At 38.0% G+C, this 24,839-nt stretch overlaps 1 protein-coding gene across 3 annotated transcripts in view; it reads left to right on the top strand.

Moving 5' to 3' along the window:
• The window catches only part of CUX1 (cut like homeobox 1), a 401,218-nt gene that overhangs the window by 136,931 nt on the left and 239,448 nt on the right, over positions 1-24,839 (top strand). For all 3 annotated transcript variants that reach the window (XM_050929095.1, XM_050929093.1, XM_050929094.1), the window contains exon 3: positions 24,537-24,584. In XM_050929095.1, the coding sequence (XP_050785052.1) occupies positions 24,537-24,584 (48 nt within the window). The remainder of the gene's footprint in view (positions 1-24,536; positions 24,585-24,839) is intronic.

Below are 24,839 nucleotides of genomic sequence, written 5' to 3'. Positions count from 1 at the left end.
ATTAGAAAGGTTAAGACTACTGATATTAAAATGTGAGTTGTGTGCTTTTATTTGTAGAACCAAAAAAGTTGTTTAAGTTTTTTTTTATAGTGCTTTTACCCAGAGCACTTTGCAATAGTTAGCTAATGGTACAAACAACATTTGGAAAGATCATTAAGTGGCCCACCGAGACCCTCAGCAATGTTCAAGTGGTCTGTGAAAAAAAAAGGTTTGAGAACCACTGGTCTAGATAATACTTAAGTCCTGCCTTGAGTGCGAGGGACTGGACTAGATGACCTCTCGAGGTCCCTTCCAGTTGTATGATTTGTTTGTCCCCTTTCTTATTAGTTTAACTTATGTAAAACCAAGAAGGGATGAAAGTCAGTCGAGATTAAAGAAAAATAATAACTAAGTAAACACAGAAATCACTCTTACACATACACCAGGCAGTTAGAGACCAAGATACCATTGCCCTTTTGGACATCTCCTATGCTATCTTGCTGTTGTTGTCTGCCAAGTAGGTATTTCCAAGGTACCCAAGTATTGTTTTTAAAATAGCTAAGAGAAGGAAAAAGCTGTTAATTATTCTTGATTTGAAATAGTCTTCAGAAAGTACCTATTAATCCTAGTTTCTTAACTTGATTGTCTCCTTCGCACATGAAAAGAGCTAGTCCTCCTTAGTTCATGTAAATAGAGTCATTTATAATGCAATACTAGTTTACATAAAAACATGAGCAGTAACTTTGAGGAATTTAATTCCTGATGAATACTTATCATTATCACAACATACAGTATCCATATTTTAACCAGACATAAAAAGGTACTTAAAGGTGTGTGGGGAACAAACTGGGGAATATGTTTTTTATGAATATGGGTAACATTTCTTTGTGTTTGTTTCGTCTTCCATGCTTGGTTCTTTTAACAAATCCATTTTGATCTAACTCCATAGCAAGTAACTCATCATGAACAATTACACAGATAAAAGTCCTTGAGGAAACAGTGAGGAAGCTGTTTACTGGAGAATTACTCGCTACCTGGTTTCAACCAGGCTAAGAACAATCTACTTTTCTCAAAGCTAAACTTAAGATCTAAAGGAGGACACTAAACATTAGAGGAAGCTGGGGCCTAGAAAAGAGAGGGGATTGAGTGACTGGCCAGAGATTTCCCAGGGAGTATCAGCAAGAGCTGACAGGCTGGCAAGGTAATGCTCAGTGACAGGGCGAGCACAACTGGGCTGAGGGAAATTTACAAAAATTGTCAAGGAAAGATTAAGGTGTGCATTTGCATGGGTGCTCCCAGTGGCCGTGGTTCGCTGTTCCCAGCCAATGGGAGCTGTGGGAAGCGGCAGCCAGCACGTCCCTGCAGCCCACACCACTTCCCCGCTCCTCCCATTGACTGGGAATGACAAACTGTGAGCAGTGGGAGCTGCAGGTAGTGGTGCAAATGTAAACAAACTGTCTGCTGGCCCACCAGCGGATTACCCTGATGGACTGTGTGCAGTTCGTCGTTCCCGGTCAATGGGAGGTGCAGGAAGCAGTGCGGGCTGCAGGGACGTGCTGGCTGCCACTTCCCGCAGCTCCCATTGGCCGGGAACGGTGAACCGCAGCCACTGGGAGCTGTGGGCAGCGGTGCAAATGTAAACAAACTGCCTGGTGGCCCGCCAGCGGATTACCCCGACTGGCTGCGTGCGGCCTGTGGGCCACAGGTTGCCCACCACTGGTCTAGAGGGACTAAAAGAGACTCTCAGTTTGTTACGTGACAATGTGTTTTCCTTAGGCATTATTTTTCCCCACATTTTGAACTATTCAAAATGCATGCTGGCTGTAATTGAATTATATCTTCTCTTTTCAGATAGTAGCTGCCACATGTTTATGCTTCTCTTGTTTGATAATGTCATTGAAACATATTTCCACGCTTCCTATAGATGTAATGTCTTCAAGAACGGCACTGAAAATGTTATTTCAGATATTCTAAAATGTTGAGATCTGCATCTTAAACAGCATTGTCTGCTTTGATGAATAGCTGCACAGTTGAATTATTTCAATCACTCTTATATGTGAAGAACTATTCGAATTCTAGAATAGCTGTTGTAGATGTTTGCTGGAGTCTGTTCAGGTGATTCTTTTATCAGATGGTGTCAAGGAGAAAACTAGATAACTCATGCTGACATGGTTTCAGGGGTAGGTGAAATTCTGTTAGGGTGACCAGATGTCCCAATTTTATAGGGACAGTCCTGATATTTGGGGCTTTTTCTTATATAGGCTCCTATTAACCCCCCCACACTCCCATCCCAATTTTTCACACATGCTATCTGGTCACCCTAAGTTCTGTGGTGATGGAGTCAAATAGCCCAAGTTTCACAAAGGATTAAGGCATGGTCTATACTGGAATGGTGTACAAGTATAATTGTGTCAGTTAGTGATGTGCATTTTTTACTGATATCATTGTACTAATACAAGCCCTAGTTTGGAAACAAGCTACCTGTGTGCTGATCTCAAAGTGTTTTGCAAACATATCTATATGTAATGGCAACAAATATTAAAAAGATAGAATATACTCAGACCTTTTAATATTTAACACAGTGCATAGGTCACATGAGTTAACTGTCAAGTTACATACTACATGTTATCTTAAAACGAAATTTGTATTACCACTGTATGTTACCTAAAAATATAAGATATAAATACCCTGGATAGAATTAAGAATTCCTTTTTGTTTATATAGAAATTCTAAGATCCCGATTCATTGCTTTGTTTCCTGTTTACATCTGGGCAAAGTGGATGTAAAGTGCTACCAAGTCAGAATTCTCCACTGAATCATACTAGTGGTAGTGTTTTACATCACCGTGTGCCATAAGTAGGAATTTACACCCATGCAAGTTAAGTGTAAGGCGGGGAGAATCAGGCCCTATTTTTATAGTTGCTTAAAACTAGAGACTTTCTTGCTTTTCTGCAAACCAACTTTTGAGGTGAAATGCAAAGATTAATTGGAGGGGGAAAAATGGGGTGAAGAAGCTAGCTAAATACTAGACTAATTTCTGTAGTGCTTATCATTTTCATAGTGGAATGCAGGTAAGTCTGAGCATTGTTTGGAATCATGGGGTATTAGATTATTTGATTGCTTGAAAGATGGCTGGCAATGTTGCTCCATAAAGTATTATAAACCATCATTTGGCGATCTACAAATATAGAAGTAAAATTACTTTTTGGTCACATGCTTGCCAGCATTCCACTGCCCAAGAAATCTGAAATTTGTGAAGTTTAACTGGTGTCACTTAGAACCCCACTGGATCCTAAACTGTTGTATCGTTGTCAATATATATGAAGTAACATTCCCATGAGCATTCTTTAAAATATCCCTCCACTCATGTAAATCTAATGTACATGAAAAGATGGGAATTAAATTGTATCCACAAATGCTTTACAAAAGTGATCATAGCCCCTAGAGGCTAGTGTATCCAATATCCATATTAGTTTTCTAATAGAAGATAATCCTTTCTAGACCAATTGGCAAACTACTTAATTACAACTTTGTTAGCCTATTAAAAGAATGTTTAAATATTAAAAAAGGTAATCAACTCTCACATTGTTTCTTTATTTGATCAGGGAAGATGAAAGTCCAAACTCATTTTTTTGTTGTTCTTGAACAAACTAGTTTACCTTTCTTCTCTTATGATTTCACTATAAAAAAAAAAAAAACCAGTAAAGAGAGCACAGTAAATAGTCAATGGGAGTATAAATCATAAAAGAAGTTTATCTGCTCTTAATTGTTACGATGAAATATACAATGGAATGCGAGTGTTCAGCCTTGTGATTACCCACATGAGAGAGTGCTTAGCATCTTTAGCATAATTTTTGTTTTTTGTTGTCCAATGGCAGTTGTCAGGATTGATCCAACATTAGTTAGTTCAGAAATGTTAGGGAGATATAGTCCATCAAGATATAAGCTTTTAGTAAAATTTTATATGTAACTTTGGGTCTAAGAAATACTCTCACAAATATAGGGATTCTGATAGATATCCTTTTTGGGGGGAGAAAGGGGAGAAGAAATGTTTTGATAACCGATTTATCAGTCATGCTCTATCAGCAGCCATAGTAAGTAATATCTGTTCTCAGCTCGAGTCTTCTCTTCTAACTTTTGCCATCTCTTCACTTTAGAGGAAGAAATTTAGCAGCATACAACTCAAATTTTACACCTCTAATACTATATATTTTAGGCTTTTATATTTTATCACTTTGGACTGGAAATTGGGGACAAAGTTAATGAGATAGTTAATCAGCCCTCCAAAATGATATTTTTTGGCCCTGGCTCATTCTCTTCAGTTGTTAACTCTTATGCTTCCACATTCTGTTTCTCCTTTCATAAATAGCTACATTTTGTAAATAGTAAAGCTATATGAAATACATTCCTCGGTGAAAGTTGTGAGGTTTAATAGATTATAAACTTTATTTGAGATCCTCAGATGAAAGGCCCTATACCGAATACCCAAGTGCTATTATTTATTTTTTCCCAGAAGATAAACAGTAATTACATATCCATGTGTGCAACCCTATGCTTTTATATAATATATCCAGATGACTGTTTTGTAATCATCAGTATTACTGAGAAACAGTACTGAAGCCACACAATTCTCACATAGGAATTCCTTTATCTCTTTTCTTTTTGGGGCGGGGGAGGCAATGGGACTTAATTCTGGAAAAAATATAGCTAGTCTCATAAAAACTGTAGTTTTCTTTTGCTATGTGTAATAATTCTATCTCTTTCCAGTTAACCTGACAAGATCAGGATCCTTCTCTCTCAGTTGTCCATATCTCCTATAATTTATTATCATTGGGTGTCCCGTTGATTGGAATTTCATAACTTCTTTCAATAATATCTATGTGCAGTTTGAAGTCCAAAGGCAAAGTTAAAGTTCAGTTTAAGATAGCATTGGAGTGCCCCGACAGACCTATTATTATGAAAGAGAGACTGTCAGGAGAGGTAGACATATACAGAAGATAGTTGCTTTAAGTTTCAGTTATCCCTTCAGCCCATTAAGACAGAAGAATCTTTAAATTCCTTTACACTGGCAATCAAAGCCAAGTATCCAGTCACAAGAATCTGAGGCAAATACCTTTAGAGTGGATCTGGTTAACTTATTTTTGAAGCAGTTATATTGACCACTGAAGGAATATCACAATGTCCAGTTTGAAATAGGCTGAGTGAATCACTGGGCGGCTGAGGAATAGAATGTGGTTCTTCTTTGAGTGATTGCTCATATCCATTCCAGTTAGGTGTGCGCCTAACTGGAACGGATATGAGCAACACATCTCAAAGAACAACAGTTACAAAGGTGAGTAACCGTCTTTTTCTTGCATCCAGTCTAAAGGAGTCTGCATTAATTGTACTAAGCAATTTTTCAGAAACAGAGTGCAACAGTTATCAAGCATTGTATTAGTGGCTGTATTAACCAGTCATTATGGAATTTCACATCAAACAAAATTGCCAGAGTACAGTTTGAGTACCATTCTGGATAATATGAAGAATCTGTCAGAAATGACTCAAGACAATGAACTATTTGTACATTAGACAAATCTGTTACCTAGGAGCTATGAGATATCTTAGCACAACACCAGTTTATGGATGTTTTACTTGTAATGGATTTTCTGTCTTGCAGATCTTCTAAATAAGAACATAACATCTTTAATTATGTAAGAGGTATAGAATAACTAAAGTAGACTGAGAGAATAGGAAGACTCACAGTGATACAGTGAAGGACAAAACACATTGTTAAAGCAAGTAATGAATTTTAAGCAGCTAACATATAGCATCAGAACTATTTCTCTTCTAACTAAAAATTATTTCAAAATTGTTTTATTATAAAACAACAAAACACCCCAAAGCTTGTACAAAGCAAGAAGAGAGATAGTGTCGTAGCCAGTCTAACGGTATGTTTACACTGTCAGTTACATTGCCAGAAGTTACAGCGCTGCTCAGAGAGCACTGAAGGGAAACCGCTGTTGTGTAGTCACACTGTCAGCCGCCCGCGCAATAGCATGTTCATGCTTGTGGCACTTGCAGCGGTATTCGGAGCATCTCTTCCTCTTCTGCCACTGAGAGTTGTGGGAATGCGGAGGTGGTTGCAGGGCATCCTGGATCCTGTCTCAATGCCTCATGATGCATAGCTTCACATCTCAGCAATCCCTGTGCTTCTGGACGCATTTGGTGCCATCTTTCAACTGTTTGTATACTGCGCGCTTTGCCTCTTTGGTCTGCAGGAATGGATCCCATACCACTGACCAATATGCTGCCCACTCTCACTAACACATCATGAGTGGAAGTGGAGTTATTCCTTAAACTACACAGTCAAGAGGAGTTCAACATTGATCTCACCACGTGTAATAGCTATAATATTTATTATTTTCATTTTGTGAAGTCCAAAATGTTGTAAGAACACTTTTGGTCCAATCTAACTCCCAGTGAAATAACTGGAAAGAATCTCAGCTGGTCCTCAGAATTCCATTGGAAAAGCCTATGTTCAGAGCAGGCCTTTGTCCAGCTAACTTTCTTTAACACTGACTTTTTGGGATTCATCACAAAGCACCCAAAGTATGCCTTGTGAGTTCAGTAAGCTGGAGCGTGTGGACTCCGTGAATGCCACAAGCAATCTCATGTTTTGTGTTGCATACATTTGAATCTGAAATGAGAGCTTCAGGGACTCTCAGACATAGCACATGATTGGCACTGTAAAATAATAAACTACAATGTCTTGAACCTCTGAAGAGGAATTTTTATTGATTATACCTTCTTTGGGCAGGGACTGGGTCTTCCTCTTTGTTTGGAAAGCACCTAGCAGGTTTTAGGCACTACTACAACATAAATAAATAGTAAAGTACATTGTTATTGATTACATGAAAAAATCCAAATAAGATTTTCCCTAACTAAGGGCCAAATTCTCATCCATGAGACAGTCCCTTTTCACTACTTCTCCGTCAACGAGGAGTTGGAATAACTAGCTCCAATGCAGCCCTCGCCTTCCCCACACGCATCCTTGTCTTTGGGGTGAATCATTGTTTGCATTAGAACTAAAACTCTTGATTCTCATTGAGAGAGATCCTTGAGCACCTTTTTGTAATTTCTCGTCTACAGGTTTGCTTGTTATCAGGACGTTAGTGTTTGCATGAATTAACATGTATGTGTACTTTTTTTTTTCCCCCCCCAAGTCTAAAGTTTCCTTGAGAGGCAGTTTCTTTTGAATCCTAAACGGAATCTTGATCATCTGTGCTATTACAATATTTTAATCTTTCAAATATTTTTGTGTACAAAATTTCCTTTGTTAGAAGCTTCACATTCAGCTTTTTGTTAATGATACTCTTCTCCATTCTTCTCTTGACATTATACACTTTTGCAGATGCTTTGGATTTACTTTCAAACTGATTAATGTATCAAGATAACTTCTCCATATGTTGTACATGGATTTGAGGAACTCCCTTACAGAGCCATGCTATCTTGAGCTTTGTGGTACCTGAGATCTCTTCATGTTGTTTGTTTGAAGCACTTCCCTCAAGGAAGTCAGTTTTTTCTCCACCTCGTATTTGTACTTGGGTGCCCACAGTGACTTATACTCCGCTAGATAGTCTTCTCTGCGCTGTATATTAGAAATGTGAATGTGTCGGGGTGTAACGTTAGGTAAAAATAAAACAGGTATGAGAAGCAATAGATAGATATTGTCTTTTTGTTGCAAAGAATTACAATACAGAATTTGTATGGATTATCTGAAGCCCTGAACATTATAGGAATTCCCTGATAAGTCCATGCGCAGAATGCCGGTCCCCAAGTGGTAAGAGTTAAGGGCACTGTGTTAGTCTATTTGAATCTACTGCTGATTCCAGTTTCTTTATCGGTTTGTATGATAACTTGAATGACATTTTGTGGTGTCTTTTTTAAGTCAGCAGTAGGGGTCCTATTCCTCTATTTAAGAGTTGCAGCACATTGGAAATGGAATACACGTTTTACAATACATGTTTTCCACAAAGCAGTTTTTTGGTTAAGACACAATATATTGCTGATTTTTCTCTGAGGAGCAGAAAGCATTTAAATAGCTTCATTTCCAGTTAATTATACCTTTATTTAAGTCAAGTAACTCTACATATAATTTTTACAATAATGGATCATAAAGAATAAGAAAATACATTTCAGATGAGTGGTTGGCAGCTTTATATCCATATTAGCTGTTTTGTGGATCAAGGATGTATGCCATGAAGCTAGGAATAAGGTAAGAAGTCTGAAGCTTAGGTTAAAATGATTGTAGATAACTTGATGGGTACTTGCTATATATGGTCATACAAGAAAAGTCTGCACAAATCCTCAAGACATTTATGGACTTCTCTGATTCATCTGTCAGAGCCAACAGCTTCAGCCAAGAGATAGGGAATTTGTTAAACTGCGCTAAGTTCCTGAATAGCTGCAGCTCACAGGAGCAACTGCTTATTGCGTGTGATCAGAAGGAAAGGGGAGAGGGGGAAATACCATGCATTATGAAGGCCTTGTAGTTGGTAGCAGTTTCAGAGAATTTGGATGCCAGTAGAATTCCCCAGAAAACACAAGTAATTTATTTTGCCATCGTCAAAGCAGTGACTTTCTAAGTGCTTAGTCTCCTATAGAAAACTGAATTTTTATAACAGTAAAACTATTTTTTTCTTTAAGTGCAATTTGTCACGTCTCCCTTCTGTGTTAGTAAAAGAGCAGCCAGTACTCATGCTGTTGATATATTCATACACAAGTATGTCTCTTGTTAATCTTATTTAGTGCATTGTGATTCACTGCTATGCCTGAATGCTTTCAATGATAGTGGAAAAAAGTGAGCATAGAGACAGTAAAATGTTTGAGCTTTTTTCTTTACTTGAATCCAATTGGTTTCTTTTCCTGATCTGCCTCTTTTTCCTACAATATATTGGAACAGTTCACAGGTCAGTCTTATAAATTTGGGAATTAGTCCAAGTGGAGACTACATATTACAGTTGTGAGAAGATGCTGCTGTTAGAAACTTCTTAGAGTTAAATTAATGAAATACGCATTCCCCCACCAAATAAACAAAATAAGTGTATTGAATAACTCTGTTGTACTGAGTTTGCTCTCACTCCTCCTCCTTAATTGATTTCTTTATATCTATTGTACCAGTTTGCCACCAGAGCATACACACTATGGGCTTGAGCCTTCTTCCACTGATTTTGGTGGGAGCAGGGGCAGATCAGTTGTCACACTTCAGATTTTTGTGGCAAAAATTCTAGTTATAAAATAGAACAACAACCTTACAAGTTAATCAATTGCTAGAATGACGTCAGACGATCTATACTGTATTTGTGATTTAGGTCAACAGAAAGATTAAAAATTTAGCTCATCAAACTTTGGACTCATATTAGTGGGTGCACTGACTAAGGCAGTGTTTCTCAAATGCGGCCACCAGGGGCTTTTCTTGTGGCCATAGCCTCCTGGGCTGTGATAGGGAGGAGGGAAAAGAAGCTGTTGCTCCTGGATGCACCGCCTTGGTGTTGGTTGCTGGAGCTACCAGCAGGGATTGGGCTCTGCTCCCCAACCCCCCGCCCCCAAGTCACCTGAGACACAGCACCATAGGAGGAGGCAGCTGTGAGTTCAGTTGCCTCCCCCACCCCACAACCCCATCTCCTGTGACCCTCACTATCTTCCCCCCGACCTTTCCTCCAGGGCTTAAATTGTCCCCAGGCTTGCCAGGACTGAGTAAGTCTGCTGCAAAAAGTGATACTTGTATGAATGTAAATATCACTTTTCACAACAGATTTACTAGCTAGCAACAAATTACAATAACTTGGACATGTATATGTGCATATTTATTTGGTTTTCCTAAAGCTAATTAAATATTTTAGGAAAAAGTATGAGATTGGCCACCAAGAGTTGGTGGCCACAATCTGAGGCCTTCAGATTTTGTCCTGAGAACTCCTGGACTAAGGTAAAATGAGATTAATCTATGTATTGAGTTTTGATGTACAAGTCCTTTTGTTGGTTTGTCACCTTGGAAATTTTGTGGTACTAGCTTGGCTGCATTTAATGGTAATTTCTCTTAAGCATATGGGAAACTGTAATGTGTTGCAATGAAGAGACTTCCTTCACTAAACATATTACAATGAGACACTTTGTAGTGAAATCTGGGCGCCTCTTTTAATGTTAAAGCACCATTTTTAACGTTGAAGTTCTCTTTACTAACCTTAGACTTTGCCAGAGTCCATTGTACTGCTGTCTCCATTGAAATTGGTGAAGTTGAAACTCTGATCCCCTGAAAAATTTGATGCAGTTACTGCACATATGCAGTACTTACTTAACAATAATTTAATCTGTTCTATCAAATATAGTTTAATATGACAATTTGTATTATAGCTATAGCCCACATTTCCTTTTTTTTTTTTTTAAATTAAAGTGTGGTTTTTTCCTTAGAGGAACCACTCTCTGTGAGCAAACAAATGTCTATAACCAAGGCTGGGAGGGATTGAGGAGAATGGTTTGGAAGTATGAAGAAGATGATGATACTTTTAAAAAAAATTATTTATTTTCTCCTTCTTCTGAAGCTTCAAGGATGACCCTGGTTGGAGATTGGACATAGGATGGGAAGGGCCTGGGCTTTGAGTTTGCACCAAGCATATTCATTCTCTCTCTCTCTCTCTGGTGGTTGGCTAGCTGATTCTTGCTCATATGCCGAGGGTCTTACTGATCGTCATATATAGGGTTGTAAAGAATTTTCCTTTAAATAAAATTGGCAGTTTTTTCACCTTCCTCTGTAGTGTGTGGGTGGGGGTCACTTGCCAGGTTTATCTGGGCATATCCACTTAATCATTTCCCTGCTATTGCAGGGACTTCGGGCACCAGTGCACCTCAAACCCCTCCCTCCCCTCCCCACTTGCATATGGCACATAATAGTCTAGTCTCCTATGTGCTGCAGTACTTTGGTCTAATCCGGCTTTTGGGTTTATTGTGCGGGTGCTGTTGGTGGCCTGTGCTACATAGGAGGTCAGACTAGATCAAGTGGTGGCCCCTTTTTTCCTTAGAATTACAATCACACAGTTTAAGATTTTTTTATTGTGAAATTTGTAATAGCTCTTAATATATTCCTATTAATTCTTGACATATTTTATTGGGACACGTAAAGTGTTTGTAGGCCCAGTGCCTCATTCATAGTGATGGCACCATAACCTGTTTGTCCAGTTAGGCGTTCCTGCAGTACCACATTCTGTCATGAACATTTTATGCAGAGATTCCTTAACAAATGGATTTAATATAGTTTGTTTGGACATTCATTCGATAAATGCACATATTCTCTGTTAACAATACATATGTGTAAAACATCCTGATGCAATAACTTGCACTTCCAAAACTGGTATACAGATAAGTGTCCAATTTCCATAGATCATAACTTGATAAAGATATGAAGCTATGTAAGATTTTTGCTTTGAATACATTTTCTTTTAGTAATGCTATTCAGTATGCTAGGTGTAACAGTGGTTTTGTGATATGAACACCTCAGTCGGTCCACATGAAGCTGTCTAAAATAGCAATAATATTCAGACTTTTTCTTAATGTTTGAGATGTGTTCTAAGGAAAAATGGTTTGCACTTTTTGGTTGGTTATGCTGTCTGACCGTAACCATTTCAGATCAAGATTGTGACTAATATTACATGAGGAAGGAAGAAATACTGTGAGGACTCGTGAACATTTTAGCCAGTAAAGAGATAATTAGCTCACCTGTTGGTTATTGGAGAGCCAGACTATGGCCCATTACAACCATACAAATTAGTAAATGGACCTATATTTAGACAAATGGTTTGCGGGGGGGAGGGGGGGAACAGGAGTTGACTGACAGGTATTTGTTCACAACCACTGAACATGACTTTGAAAAATCTATCCATAGTCAGATCCAAGTATGGAAAAACCAAACAGTAGAATCTGCAACTTCCTCTCTTGTCCTTGCGCACAAAAGTTCTCTGAAATATGCAAGTTGTGTGTATGGATCTTGGAGACTAAAAGCTGGCCCTTTCTTTTAATATTCAAACCATAAAGTTCTGACAAATTAAAATGCTACTAAATTAGGACATTAACTTTACAGAAAATATTCAACTACATCAAATTGACATGCAAACTTATTGGTCTTTTAAGGTGATTTTTCTTCAGTTTTATTGGTCAGCTATTTCTCTTTCATAAGAGAAACAATAACTTCTCTTATAGCCAGAGCTGCAGCCTGTTGAAATAAATGGAAAGTCTTCCACTGACTTCAGTTGGCTTTTGAACAGGCCTTCTCAGCACGTCTACCTTCTGTTTGAGCTTACAAGGAAGTCCAAATCCTTTGTCTACATTTCCTTTGCTCCACATATCACAAGATTTTTATTTTACTGTGGGAGAGGAGGGGAGACTGAGTGATGAATTAGGGAGCACTTTGATTCAAACACAAAATGCCACTACTAGCAGGCAGAATACAGAAAATTGCAGGCAAAATTATTTATCTGAACTGTCTCTGTGTAGTAGACTTCTTTTAAAAAAGAAAAGTGTAAGTCTACCTTTAAACCAGGATGGACACTGGTTTGTAGTCTCTTATGGTGGACTGTTAGACCTAGATGCATTTTCTGCAAGATGAATGCATCAGGATCTGATTAGGCCAAGTGTGTGTGTGTGTGTGTGTGTGTGTGTGTATGTATATATAGTTGTTTTTTTTTAAAGCATGGTGATAATTACATTGTAAAAGTTCCAAATGCTGCACTGAACAGAGTTTTTCTGTTATACGAGCTCTAATTCTGAATAATGAGTGAAGTATTTTGAACTTTCTCCTCCTGTAAGTAGGGTGGACAGAGTTTCAAAATGGAAAATTTGAGAACTGTAGCAGGTGAAGAAGGAAATACAGGAGGCCATGATTTTGGTAAGATGTCAGGGACATACTCATAAAAGGGCTTTGACTGCTTAGTGGGGAGATCTCATGGGAATAAAGAAAGCAAGAGTAGCAGTATTTGAGACTTGGTTGGAAGTAGTCCTTTAGTTGCACATATTTGCACCTCATCTGTCTTTAGTGTCATTAGCTCAGTTATGCATCGTCAGATAGCCAGAATCTGCAGGTGTTAATGAAAACTGGGAGAAAATGCCTATTTAAAAACATCCGACAGGGATAATGGGACAAGATCTGAAAATTAGGATGTTCCTGGTTTTTTTGGGAAACATGGTTGTCCTACTACTAGCATAAGAACTGCTCCCTTCAAGGCATCTCAAGACCCTGTACTATTGACTAATCTTACACTTTGCCTCAAACTGGGAAAAATGCAACTCTGTGTTTACGATCATAGATTATACTTTCTATTAGACCTGTTAGGGTTTCTGAAAGAAAGTTGATTGTTAGACATGCGTAACTCTGTTGGCCTTGGATATGTACATAAAATTATTCCCATTCCCTGTGTAGCCACATATTTACTGTCACTTGTCACCTTCTACAGGTAGTTTAGTGCCATGATAATTAGCAAGAAAGCAAGACAAAGTATCTGAAAGGGAAAAACCCTGTTATCACAAGAGTTACTCCAGAGGTTTTAAAATCGATTCGGTTGTTTGAAAATAACACCCAGCTTTCCCGTTCAGTGGTGACCTGTTCTTTCTCACTGAGCTTTGGGAAAATAAAAATGTAACAGATACGGTTAGCAAGTGTGGGGATGGAAAAGCAACTTAATTGTGATTTTTAAAATTAGCTTTATAAGAAAATAATTCTCATTTTTAACACTGAAGAAAATAAAAGTATTATCAGGCTATAATTGCCCTCGATTTTAGCCTCTTGTAAAGATTGTCATTTGATATTTTCAGTAGTTGTTTCTCCTTTGTTTGAATGAATTTGTTTTGTTGGCAACAACAGTTCAAAGTTTCATAATTTTTTCTGCTCATGTCATTATTGTCCAATGTTAACTTTTTGTTTTGTAAATGACCATAAGGTTTTTAACATGTTTCTAAAATGTGTAGCTGGCTAAATTGATCTGTAAAGTGATAATAAAAAAATTGGTTTGACATAAGTGGATACCAGGGTGATTCTGTTCAACAGCTTATGCTGTAAACAATTTCGAAGGTAATCAATAAGTGTTTGCGCATTGCTGCATAGGTACAGAAGAAAAAGAAATAGAAAGCTAACAAGTTTTAAATTGGAAGAAATTATAAGATCGTTCAAAGGCTGACTCTCATGAGAAGTTCCATTGAAGTCAGTGGGCCAGATCTCACATGCCCATGGTAAATAAAACAAAGAAAGAAACAAACACTGGAGGTAGTTTGAGCAGGAAATAGCTGCAGAGATCTCCTTTCAGAGATTCCCCTCATGTTTTTCTGCTGGGAGAGGCGCAAAGGTCTGCTTCTCTCCTCCATCTCTACTGATTAGACCGTGAGGTCTGCCCAGAAACTCTGCAGGCTCACAGGCAATCCACACAGAAGCCCCATAAACTACTGGAGCACTCCTTTGCAGGGTCTAATGGAAATGGGCATGGTGCCACTAAGAAAGCTGAACCTCCCCTCTAGAGACTTGATCTTTTCTTCCACCTTCTTCTAGAGTTACTCACATAAGTAAAGCTTTGCAGGATTAGGACCAAGATAGGTTGACTGGAAAGCAAATGTGAAAAATTGGGACAGGTGGTTGGGGGTAATTGGAGCCTATATAAGAAAAAGACCCAAAAATCAGGACTGTTCCTATAAAATCGAGACAGCTGGTCACCCTAGACCAAGATGACTGAACATTCATCTTCTTCAAGGAAACCTTCTATGTTTAATAATATCAGAACTCAGAGAATTCTGCCTACTGCAGAGAAGGTTCTATGGTGGGGTACAACATTCTAATTTCTTTGTTTTGGGGATAGTTCCTACTTTTAAACTGGAATCCCCAGTAAATCAGCCTTTTCACAAATGGAATATTCTTTCATTTCACTGCTGGGTGGACCCATACACTGAAAAAATAGGTCAAGAATAGTAATCTAATTCTTCTGCTAATAAATAATTAAAGCTAATGGAATTTTCACGAGATATGTGAACTGAAATCTTTTTGAAAGAAGTGTGGTGTACATTCTACTACTGTAAATCAAGATTGATTATTTATCAGTATGATAGGTAGAAACTTACCTATAAAATGTAATTTAAAATGATTTTTTTGTACAAAGGAGAAGCTGGAGTGTTAATGTGTTCTCATCTGTTAAAATGACCAGAAGTATCGTATTAAATTGATAGCGACATGAATCATTCTCTAATGATTAGATACCAAGTAAACGTTTTAGCAGCCTTAAGCAGCAAGAAGCTTTACATCTCATTAAATCATACCATAAATTGAGCAACAGAATTGTTTGATCATATGATTTTTAACATGCCTTATTTTAGGAAATAAATACCTTGTCTCAACTCCTCAGCAATACCTGCTTGTGTATGCAACTAAGGTTTTAATCTGGAGGGCTAAAATGATTCCAGTGAAATTTATTACACATGAAAAACAGACTTACAGATGTTTCCATTGCTATTTTTTTCAAAATCGTTTACCTGTTAGGGGGAAGTTATACTGGCTCTGTATTCATTCACAGAAGACCTATCTATGGGCACAACTGGAAACAAATAATAAAATACTTTAATCGCTGCCTATATGTTATTTATGGTTATGAGTCAAACTTCAGATGACCACCATTTAGTAGTTAATATTGCCTCTAACTGGGTAAAGCATATACGCATGCCAGATATTTGTAAGGTGGCCAGCAGAACTCTTAACTAGAAGCGACAGCATTCAGATTTAACTTGTCAATTCCCATGTTGCCTGTAAACTTTGAGATACAGTTTGGGGCCTTAAAGCATGTAAACAACACACCTTCAAAGTTGAGTATGACTTTCCTCATCAAATACTTTGAGCTTGGTGCTGGGTTATTTCTTTAGCTGTATGTAAATATAAAATAGAGTTTCAATCATATATTGAGATAATAGATGTGTGGACCAAGTGTATGTACTTCTCCCCTGGGAAATATTTTCCCATTCTAAAGAAATAAACTGTATGCTGTATACAATTAATTTTTGGCTAGAAGAGAGGTTTGCTACTGGCTGTCCCCTTTTTTAAGTGGTAATGTGGATTGAGCTAACAAATACCTTCTCCCCCAAAAAGTATTCTACTTTTTGTTTTTAAGTCTCATCAGAAAGCATTTGGAGTCATAATTTTCAGCCTTACCAATTTTCAATGTAGGGCCAGTTGTTAGTTCCTTATTACATGTAGCCTAACAAGGAAGGAAATGCAAAAGGGTAAGATGGCAGAAAAGCCTTAACATCTTCTTGTGATGAGCCAGCTCCGAAATAGAATGTGACAGCTGAACTAACGATGTCACTGATGCTGATACAACTGGGCTGCTTCTCATTATGATTTCTCCGCCAGATACTCTGACATTCACCAGCCAACGTGCACCTAGAATAGATAATCTAGAGAACAGATCATAGAAAATGTGGCACTAGGTAACTGGAGGAACACTTGACCTGCCCTAGTGGTTGTGTGTGCCTCCCCCCCCCCCAGTGGATACATTATTTTTGTGGATGATAAAGCTGTACAGGTCAAGACAATGTTGTAAAACCACTTTATCAAACCAGGGTCACAGGGCTTTTGTTGTGGCATTTTAGATATGAGCTTTTTGGAGGTAAATGAGATCAGGTAGGCTAAGGGCATGTCTACGCTGCCTTGTCATTCACAGCGCTCTCCTGTGGACAATACAAACCCTGTTCTTAGGGGGTGGAAATATTTTGTCGGCAAAAGTGCTGACAAACAGTATTTACACTGCTTGACTCTTTGCAACATGGCCGTGTCACTAAAAGCTGTGTAGTGTAGACAAAGCCCAAGACAAAGCAAAAGATCCTGTGTAGGTTGAGAGGTAAAGTAAATTAAAAGTGCAGCGTTGCTAGCCTAACCCTGAGTTGGTATATCTGTATTCACCAGTGCAATATATGAAGATGGTAATAGATAAATAATACAATCTGGGTACCAAAAAATATGTGGTGTCCAATTTTGTATCATAGATTTACTTTTGCTTCATTGTCTAAAGGGTTATTTTTAATGCCAATGAAAAAGGAGTTAAAAAAATTATTGGGATTCAGATTTCATTGTGAAGCTCTCTTATCAAAATGTAAGACTGGTTGTTTCATATTACTTTAAAGAGAAGAGATACCATATTGGCCTTCAGTGTTGTACAGATTTGATCTTGTTAGTGCTAGAACATACTAATTCATACTCTTTTGAGGTGCTCAGTTTGTCTGTGATAGAGTAGCTTTCTGAAAAAGGCAGCACCCTGATAAATCATCCACAGAGAGAGCACATTTAGATGGCAAGGAAAAATGTGCTTCTAATTTGACCGTATAGGAGCACTTGAGTACAATCTTTGATGCATTTGTATTGACAAATTATCATTTGTTCTAATGTTCAGTTGAATGTACCCTTTCTAGCTGTAGTGTTGGATCACAGTGATTTGCTACAGAGCTGTGTATGAGGGCTGGATTTGGTTGCATCTCCCATTTTGATCACAATCCAGACAGTAAAGGCCACTACATTTTAAAAGGATAATAAATCATATGATGTCCTTGCTAACCAACATTACAGATTCCCATGGGTCAGAATTGAGCGTCCTTATTTTTGTCTGTTCAGTTTAGGACAAAGAAAGTAGAATTATATCTGACATTAGTATAATATTTGGAGCCATAGTCTGGTAAGTAATTTCTCAGACTGCCAAAAATAAATCTAGCAGGAGTAATATAGCTGGTGACTCGGGGCATACGTAGTTCTGACTACATTTGTAGTTTTATTTTTACTTCCTTTCTTTTATGAGATGTCTGAAGTTTTAGTGCCAATTAGCCTAGTAAGCGCTTATAAAACTACTAGACCAAACTAAAACAGTTTGCAAAAATAACTAGCAGGTGAAGATGCATAGTCATTTCTTCTGATGTGTGACACTCTCTGTTGTTCAGTTTCCTTACCATTCCTCTCAAAGATGCACTTATTTTGGGTGTTTTTAAAATACTGGAGCAGAATAGAAGATTTTTTTTGGTCATTCTTCTGAAAGTTTTGTTACATGAAAGGAGATAAGATGAAGAGTGTTAAGTGCCACGCCTTTATTGCCCTTAGCTACCATTCCAAGGTATGAAAGCCTCTTACATGTTTAATTGCCTGTATTAAGTGACTACCATTGCAGTAAGCCCAAAGACTGTGTATAATTGGTCCTCAATTCAATAGCACCCCTAGTAGCGCATTGGCTGAATCACTTTGAATGTCAGAGCCCATAAAGGGAATGTTGTATACACTCACAGGGTGCATCTACAATAGGAAATTTTGTAAGCATAGTTTTACTGATGGTGGAAGCTGTAGAATAAATGTGGCACAAGTATTTTTGCCACCATGTCATGTAATCCTGCTTGTTAGAATTTTGATTACTTGGAGGATGCATTTGGAAGTCTAACGTTAGAACCTTGGCGGTTGGTGAATGAAGAGCCACGTTTCCAGTTGTAAATATATCTGTATTTGTATATAAATTGTAATCTGTTGTTTAACTGGAATTTTAAACAATTACTCAAAAAATTTCACAGTTCATTTTTAAAATGACTCAAGGGCCAAATTCAGAATTGGTGTAGCAAGCACAATTTTCCGGATGCTTTTAGTTACACCAGGGTTTCATTTGAACCTTATGCTATACTTTGAGATGAAGCTTTTTTCTTCTTAAAATAGAAGCTTTGTTAGCCTGAAGTATTTATTAGTGCTTTGATACTTTAAATTCTGACCTATTTTAAATGTCTGCTGTTTTTGTGTTGTGATGTAATAAATCCTTCAGACTTTTACTGTTAACTAGTCAGAATCACATAACACATTGCAAGCAGTAGTACCAGATTTGTGAAATACAAACCTAGGATATTTAAGTTGCCCACATGTTGCTCAGGAATGGGGGAGGTTGGGGATCAAATTTGTGTTTGACCTTTTTTCCCCCTTATAGCCTGATGACCGGCCTTTCTCTTCCTCTGGGTGCCAGCCACCCCCATTTTCTTTCCCTCCCATGAAAATAATCTCCTCCTTCCTATTAAAGGTTAATATGGAAACAGCAGCATCTCTGTGAGGTCCTGTTACAGCCAAATCAGGGGCACTGCAAATCCCATCTTCGCACAATCAAGTATGTGCTAGAGTGTACAATTCAGTAGACGGCTCTCTTCTGAGACCCACCAGGTGAATGGTCCTAAACTCATATATACAGTGTTTCAGGAAAGATTGATGTTACGGTGGTAGTTTTAGAAGGACTTGCTTAGTAGCAGATTGGCTAAGACAGGTCTGGCAAACAGCAACTTTTGTTTTCCCTGTCTATGGACCTGGCCATGATTTATCTCACTTTAACATCATGATACTCCATTATTTTCAGATCTACCTTCTGCATGAACTGATTTTAACCTTTATACCTGAAGCTTTAAGCAAAAAACTTTGCACTGTGCTTGATCTTCAGCATTTTGCAAATCAGTGATTTGAGGGAGGTGCTGAATCCAAATCTCCTGTACTTCAGTGTGCAGTGCTGTCACCAGTTTGGCTGTGCGAAGACATCACAAATGAATCTCTAAATTCAGAGGAATTACTAGGGACAAAGAATTCACCTTTTGGGGGGGTTGGGATATTTATTTTACAAAATGCTACCTCTTTGCTTGAGTAATATAATTATACAGGTCAAAAAAGTAAAAAGGATGCAAGTGTTTCTGTGATAAATCTTTGTTTCTCAAAAGTTTAGAACCTTTTTGTAAACTAAAACTTGGTATGCAAGTCTTGGCCCATGACCCAAACTTTTATTTTTATTTTTTTTTGTTAACTTTTTTCATCAACTGGATACAAATAAAACATGTAATTGAAGTTACATAGCAGAGTACTGCATTCTGGTGTCACATGGCAGCTAAAAATTGGGAAATGCAACTGAGCTAAAACCCCATTATTGACTAGGCGAAGATCATGGAGAGAGAAATCATAAAACTTACACAAGTTGGCGCCACAGAAGAGAGAAATGTACTGTCACACCACTACAGAATAGACAACAAAATAGATCAGAGGAAAAATATCAGCAAGCATGTAGATACCAATAGCACTTCTAAGTGCCCCAAGGAGAAAAATCTCACTGAAGTCTTTGTTCTAAAACACATAAGAATGGCCATAGTGAGTCATACTGATGGTCTATCTAGCCCAGTATCCTGTCTTCCAGCAATGGCCAGTGCCAGATGCTTCAGAGAAAATGAACAGAACAGAGACATTTTATCATCCAATCCCAGCTTCTGGCAGTCAGAGATTTAGGGACACTCAGAGCATGGTGGTGTTGTGTCCCTGACTGTATTGACTAATAGCCATTGATGGACCTACTCTCCATGAACTTACCTAATTCTTTTTTGAACTCAGTTGTACTTTTGATCTTCACAACATCCTCCTAACAACAAGTTTCACGGGTTGACTGTGTGTTGTGTGAAGAAGTACTTCCTTGTGTTTGTTTTAAACTGTCTGCCTTTTAATTTGATTGGGTGACTTCTGGTTCTTGTGTTTTATGTGAAGGAGTAAACAACACTTCCTTATTTACTTTTTCCATATCATTCATGATTTTATAGACTTATTCTCATATCCCAACCCCCCCATATTCATCTCTTTTCTAAACTAAAGAGTCCCATTCTTTTTAATCTCTCCTTGTATGGAAGTTGTTCCATGTCTGTAATCATTTTTGTAGCCCATCTCTGTATCTTTTCCAATTCTAATATATCTTTGTTGAAATGAGATGACCAGAACTTCATGCAGTATTCAAGGTGTGGGTATACTATGGATTTCTATAGTGGCATTGTGATATTTTCTGTCTTATTATCTATCCCTTTCCTAATGGTTCCTAATGTAGTTAGCTTTTTTGACTGCTGCTGCACATTGAGCAGATGTTTTCAGAGGACTATCCACAATGACAGCAAGATCTTTCTTGGGTGGTAACAGCTAATTTAGATCCCATCATTTTGTACATATAGTTGGGATTATGTTTTCCAGTGTGCATTATTTTGCATTTTTCAACATAGAATTTCATCTGCCATTGTGTTGCCTGTTCACCCAGTTTCCTGATCACTTTTATTATCCTTCACAGTCATCTTTGGACTGTTTGAGCATTGGCCTGCTAAACCCAGAGTTGTGAGTTCAGTCCTTGAGGGGGCCATTTAGGGAACGGAGGTTTAAAAAAAACTGGGGATTTGTCCTGCTTTGAGCAGGGGGTTGAACTAAATGATCTTCTGAGGTCCCTTCCAACCCTGATATTCTATGATTCTAGGACTGAACTATCAGTGCTCTAATTAGTGTTGTTTTAGTTAGGTGCTAAAGAGAGTTTTATATGGCTACCACAGTATTCTTATCATGAGATGGATGTGTACTGTAAGGTAATAGCCATATGATACAGTGCAAAGCCATGTAATGAAATTGAAAGACTGTGTGATAAATTATACTTACAATGTAGTTCTTAAACTAATCATTTGTCTTTGACACATTCACCTGCATTCTGGGCACTAATCCATCCCAGTTGGGACTTCTGATATATCAACCCTCTGAAACAGATTCAGAGAATTGGAATATTAAATGGCTTCAAACAACTGCCATTTAAAAACAAATAATCTGCCAGAGAATTGTTCCATTTCCTCCAAGAAATTACACTCACGTAAGATCCAGGATGGGCAAAATTCAGTTCTGGACCAGTGAAAAATTTCAGATCTGATATCTTGCAGAGCAAGGGTTAAAAGAAAAGGCTTTTCACCATTGGAAAGGCAAAATTCCTGGCTTTCTAAGAGGACTCGGCTCTCTAGAAGTCTCTAAGATATTGAACATTGAAATTGTGATGTTTAAATTTATTTTTAAAAAGATAATTTTTAGACGTTTTTCTGACTTTGATATTCACTATAACTGAGTGTCATAAACAGATAAGTAAGAGTTAATAGAACAGAAGTACTTCATATCTCTTTTGCCTGTAAAGGGTTAACAAGATCAGTGAGCCTGGCTGTCACCTGACCAGAGGACCAATCAGGGAACAGGATACTTTCAGATCTTGAGGGAGGGAAGTTTTTGTGTGTGCTGTTAGATTTTGGTGGTTGTTCTCTCTGGGTTCTGAGAGCAACCAGACTTGCAACCAGGTTTCTCTCCAATCTCTCTGATACAGTCTCTTGTATGTCCAGAATAGTAAGTACTAGGTAGTTAAGGCGAGTTAGGCTTATGTTTGTTTTCTTTATTTGCAAATGTGTATTTGGCTGGAAGGAGTTCAAATTTGTATTTTGTTGAAAGGATTTTAATTTGTACTTGTATACTTAGGCTGGGAGGGTATTCCCAGTGTCTATAGCTGAAAGACCCTGTAACATATTCCATCTTAAATTTACAAAGATAATTTTTACTGTTTTTCTTTCTTTAATTAAAAGCTTTTCTTGTTTAAGAACCTGATTGTTTTTTTTTATTCTGGTGAGACCCCAGGGGACGGGGTCTGGATTCACCAGGGAATTGGTGGGGAGAAAGAAGGGAAGGGGGAGAGAGAGGTTATTTTCTCTCTGTGTTAGGATTACTTTCTCTCTCAGGGAGAGTCTGGGAGGAGGAGAGAGAAAGAGGGGGGAAGGTGGATTTTCCTCTCTGTTTCAAGATTCAAGGAGTTTAAATCACAGTAATCTTCCAGGGTAACCCAGGGAGGGGAAGCCTGAGAGAGGCAACGGTGAGGGAAAGGGTTTACTTTCCTTGTGTTAAGATCCAGAGGGACTGGGTCTTGGGGATCCCCGGGCAAGGTTTTGTGGGGACCGGAGTGTACCAGGCACTGGAATTCCTGATTGGTGGCAGCGCTACAAGTACTAAGCTGGTAATTGAGCTTAGAGGAATTCATGCTGGTACCCCATCTTTTGGACGCTAAGGTTCAGAGTGGGGAATTATACCATGACACTAGGGGACTCTGATTTTACAGATGGAAGGATACAAAAATTACCATAATCAATTTTTAGAAAGGTTGAAAACCATTTTTGTATTAAAACGTATGGCATGATTGTATGAAGTGATATAAAGTTTCACTGATACTTATTTGGGATGGCTTTGGCACTTTCTAATCCATAAATTATGCCAATAAAACCTTAATGCAGCACCTCACTGTTGTTGTGTGGAGTCTCTGTATTATAGATCTATAAACTATACAAATGCTGCATATGGTTTCATAGCAGCAAAGAATCCTGTGGCACCTTATAGACTAACAGACGTTTTGGAGCATGAGCTTTCGTGGGTGAATACCCACTTCGTCAGATGCATGGTTTCATAGTTGACTTTTGTACTTCATGCTAATGAAGTGGTTAAATCACTATTTGAAGAATCTACAGAATAGTCTCCTCCCAGTTACAGCACTTGCTTTTTGGGCATAGAATAAATTTTCTGAGAATTTATAAGTACTTCTGTTAGTTAGAATTAAAATTAGTTTAAAAGAAGGTCCTTTAAGAAATTTAGTACTATCAGTCCACTGTACTAGGTTTTTGTCCTAAATGATCTTGATGGTGAAGTAATAGACTCCCCATGTAGTATGTGTAGGTTACATCTGAAGCCTTTTTAATTTTTTTAAGGATTAATGGCCATTTGTTGTCATACTTCAGAACTGAAAGATTCTTCTTTAGCACGGGCTAACGAATAATGAATTCTCTGTAGAAGAACCACAAAGAATTCCCACTTTCAAAATGTCTGCTATTTCTCATTGTTCTGAAGGCACTGGAATCGCAGCAGCCCTTTACAAAAGTTCCCTCTTTCAAACTTGCTACCATCTCTCATTTTCAATAGAGGCGAAGCCAAACTGTCTTTAATTAAGGTGGTGGCCCTTTAGGGTTGCCAACTCTGACTAAAGCTTTTTCCAAAAGATTTTTCCCCCCCAACATGATGTAATGTCATTTTCTGAAAATATCCTATTAAAATCCCCTGGATTGCTTTCGATAGTCACCGGGAGATCAGTGCCAATTCCGGGAGACACCAAGCCAATCCTGAGGGTTGGCAACTCTATGACCCCTGATGACCTTACACTCAAAAGGAGGAAACTTCCATTAATGCAAATTCACACATGTCAAAAGGAGACTTTGACTTCAATTCAGGGCTGTAGTTGGAATGCTTTTCAGGTGGACACACAAATTTACTTCAGATCACATTATTCACTTCACTGTTCCAATACACTTATAAGATTGAAAGAGTTAACAGCCTGCCCAACGTTACCACAGTCTTTAACCAGTTATCATCCTTTGCAACAATCAAAAGTGTGTACGAAACTGGAAACTATTACATTGGAAACATGATCCTGTTCAGAATGAATTCTAGCTAACCTCTAATTAAACAAACATTTCCATAAAATACAATCAAGCTTCAAAATCAGTATTCAAATAATTGGATAAAAAAGATTGACAGCATGCTGCTCCATTCTAAATATTTAATAATCACTTCTAGTCTGATCAAAATTATTCTTTATATGCTTTCTTTTTTTTAAATGGCTGTTTCCTAATGGAATCCCTTTGCTTTTGTCTTGCAGGACCTGCGCAAACAGGTAGCTCCGTTATTGAAGAGTTTCCAGGGGGAGGTAAGAGACAATACTTTAATTTATCTTGTCGCTTCTGATTGCCTACGTTTGTCAATCTAGTGTGATGTAGCTATTCAGTGGGGTTGTATGGACCAAGGGCTCCGCCATAAGCATGGAGCAGTTTGCAGGAGTAGGGTCCATGTGTGTTTATGTATGTGAAAAAGGAATATATTTTGGTTTCTACAAATGCTTAAAAAAGGCATCTGTTCATATGTTTTAGGAGTTCTTGATATAACCTAAAAACATTACAAATAC

Source organism: Gopherus flavomarginatus, chromosome 19 (assembly GCF_025201925.1).
Source record: "Gopherus flavomarginatus isolate rGopFla2 chromosome 19, rGopFla2.mat.asm, whole genome shotgun sequence".
Lineage (NCBI taxonomy): Eukaryota > Metazoa > Chordata > Testudines > Testudinidae > Gopherus > Gopherus flavomarginatus.
Note: the sequence above shows the minus strand (reverse complement) of the source record. Positions and strands in the feature narration are given on the sequence as shown.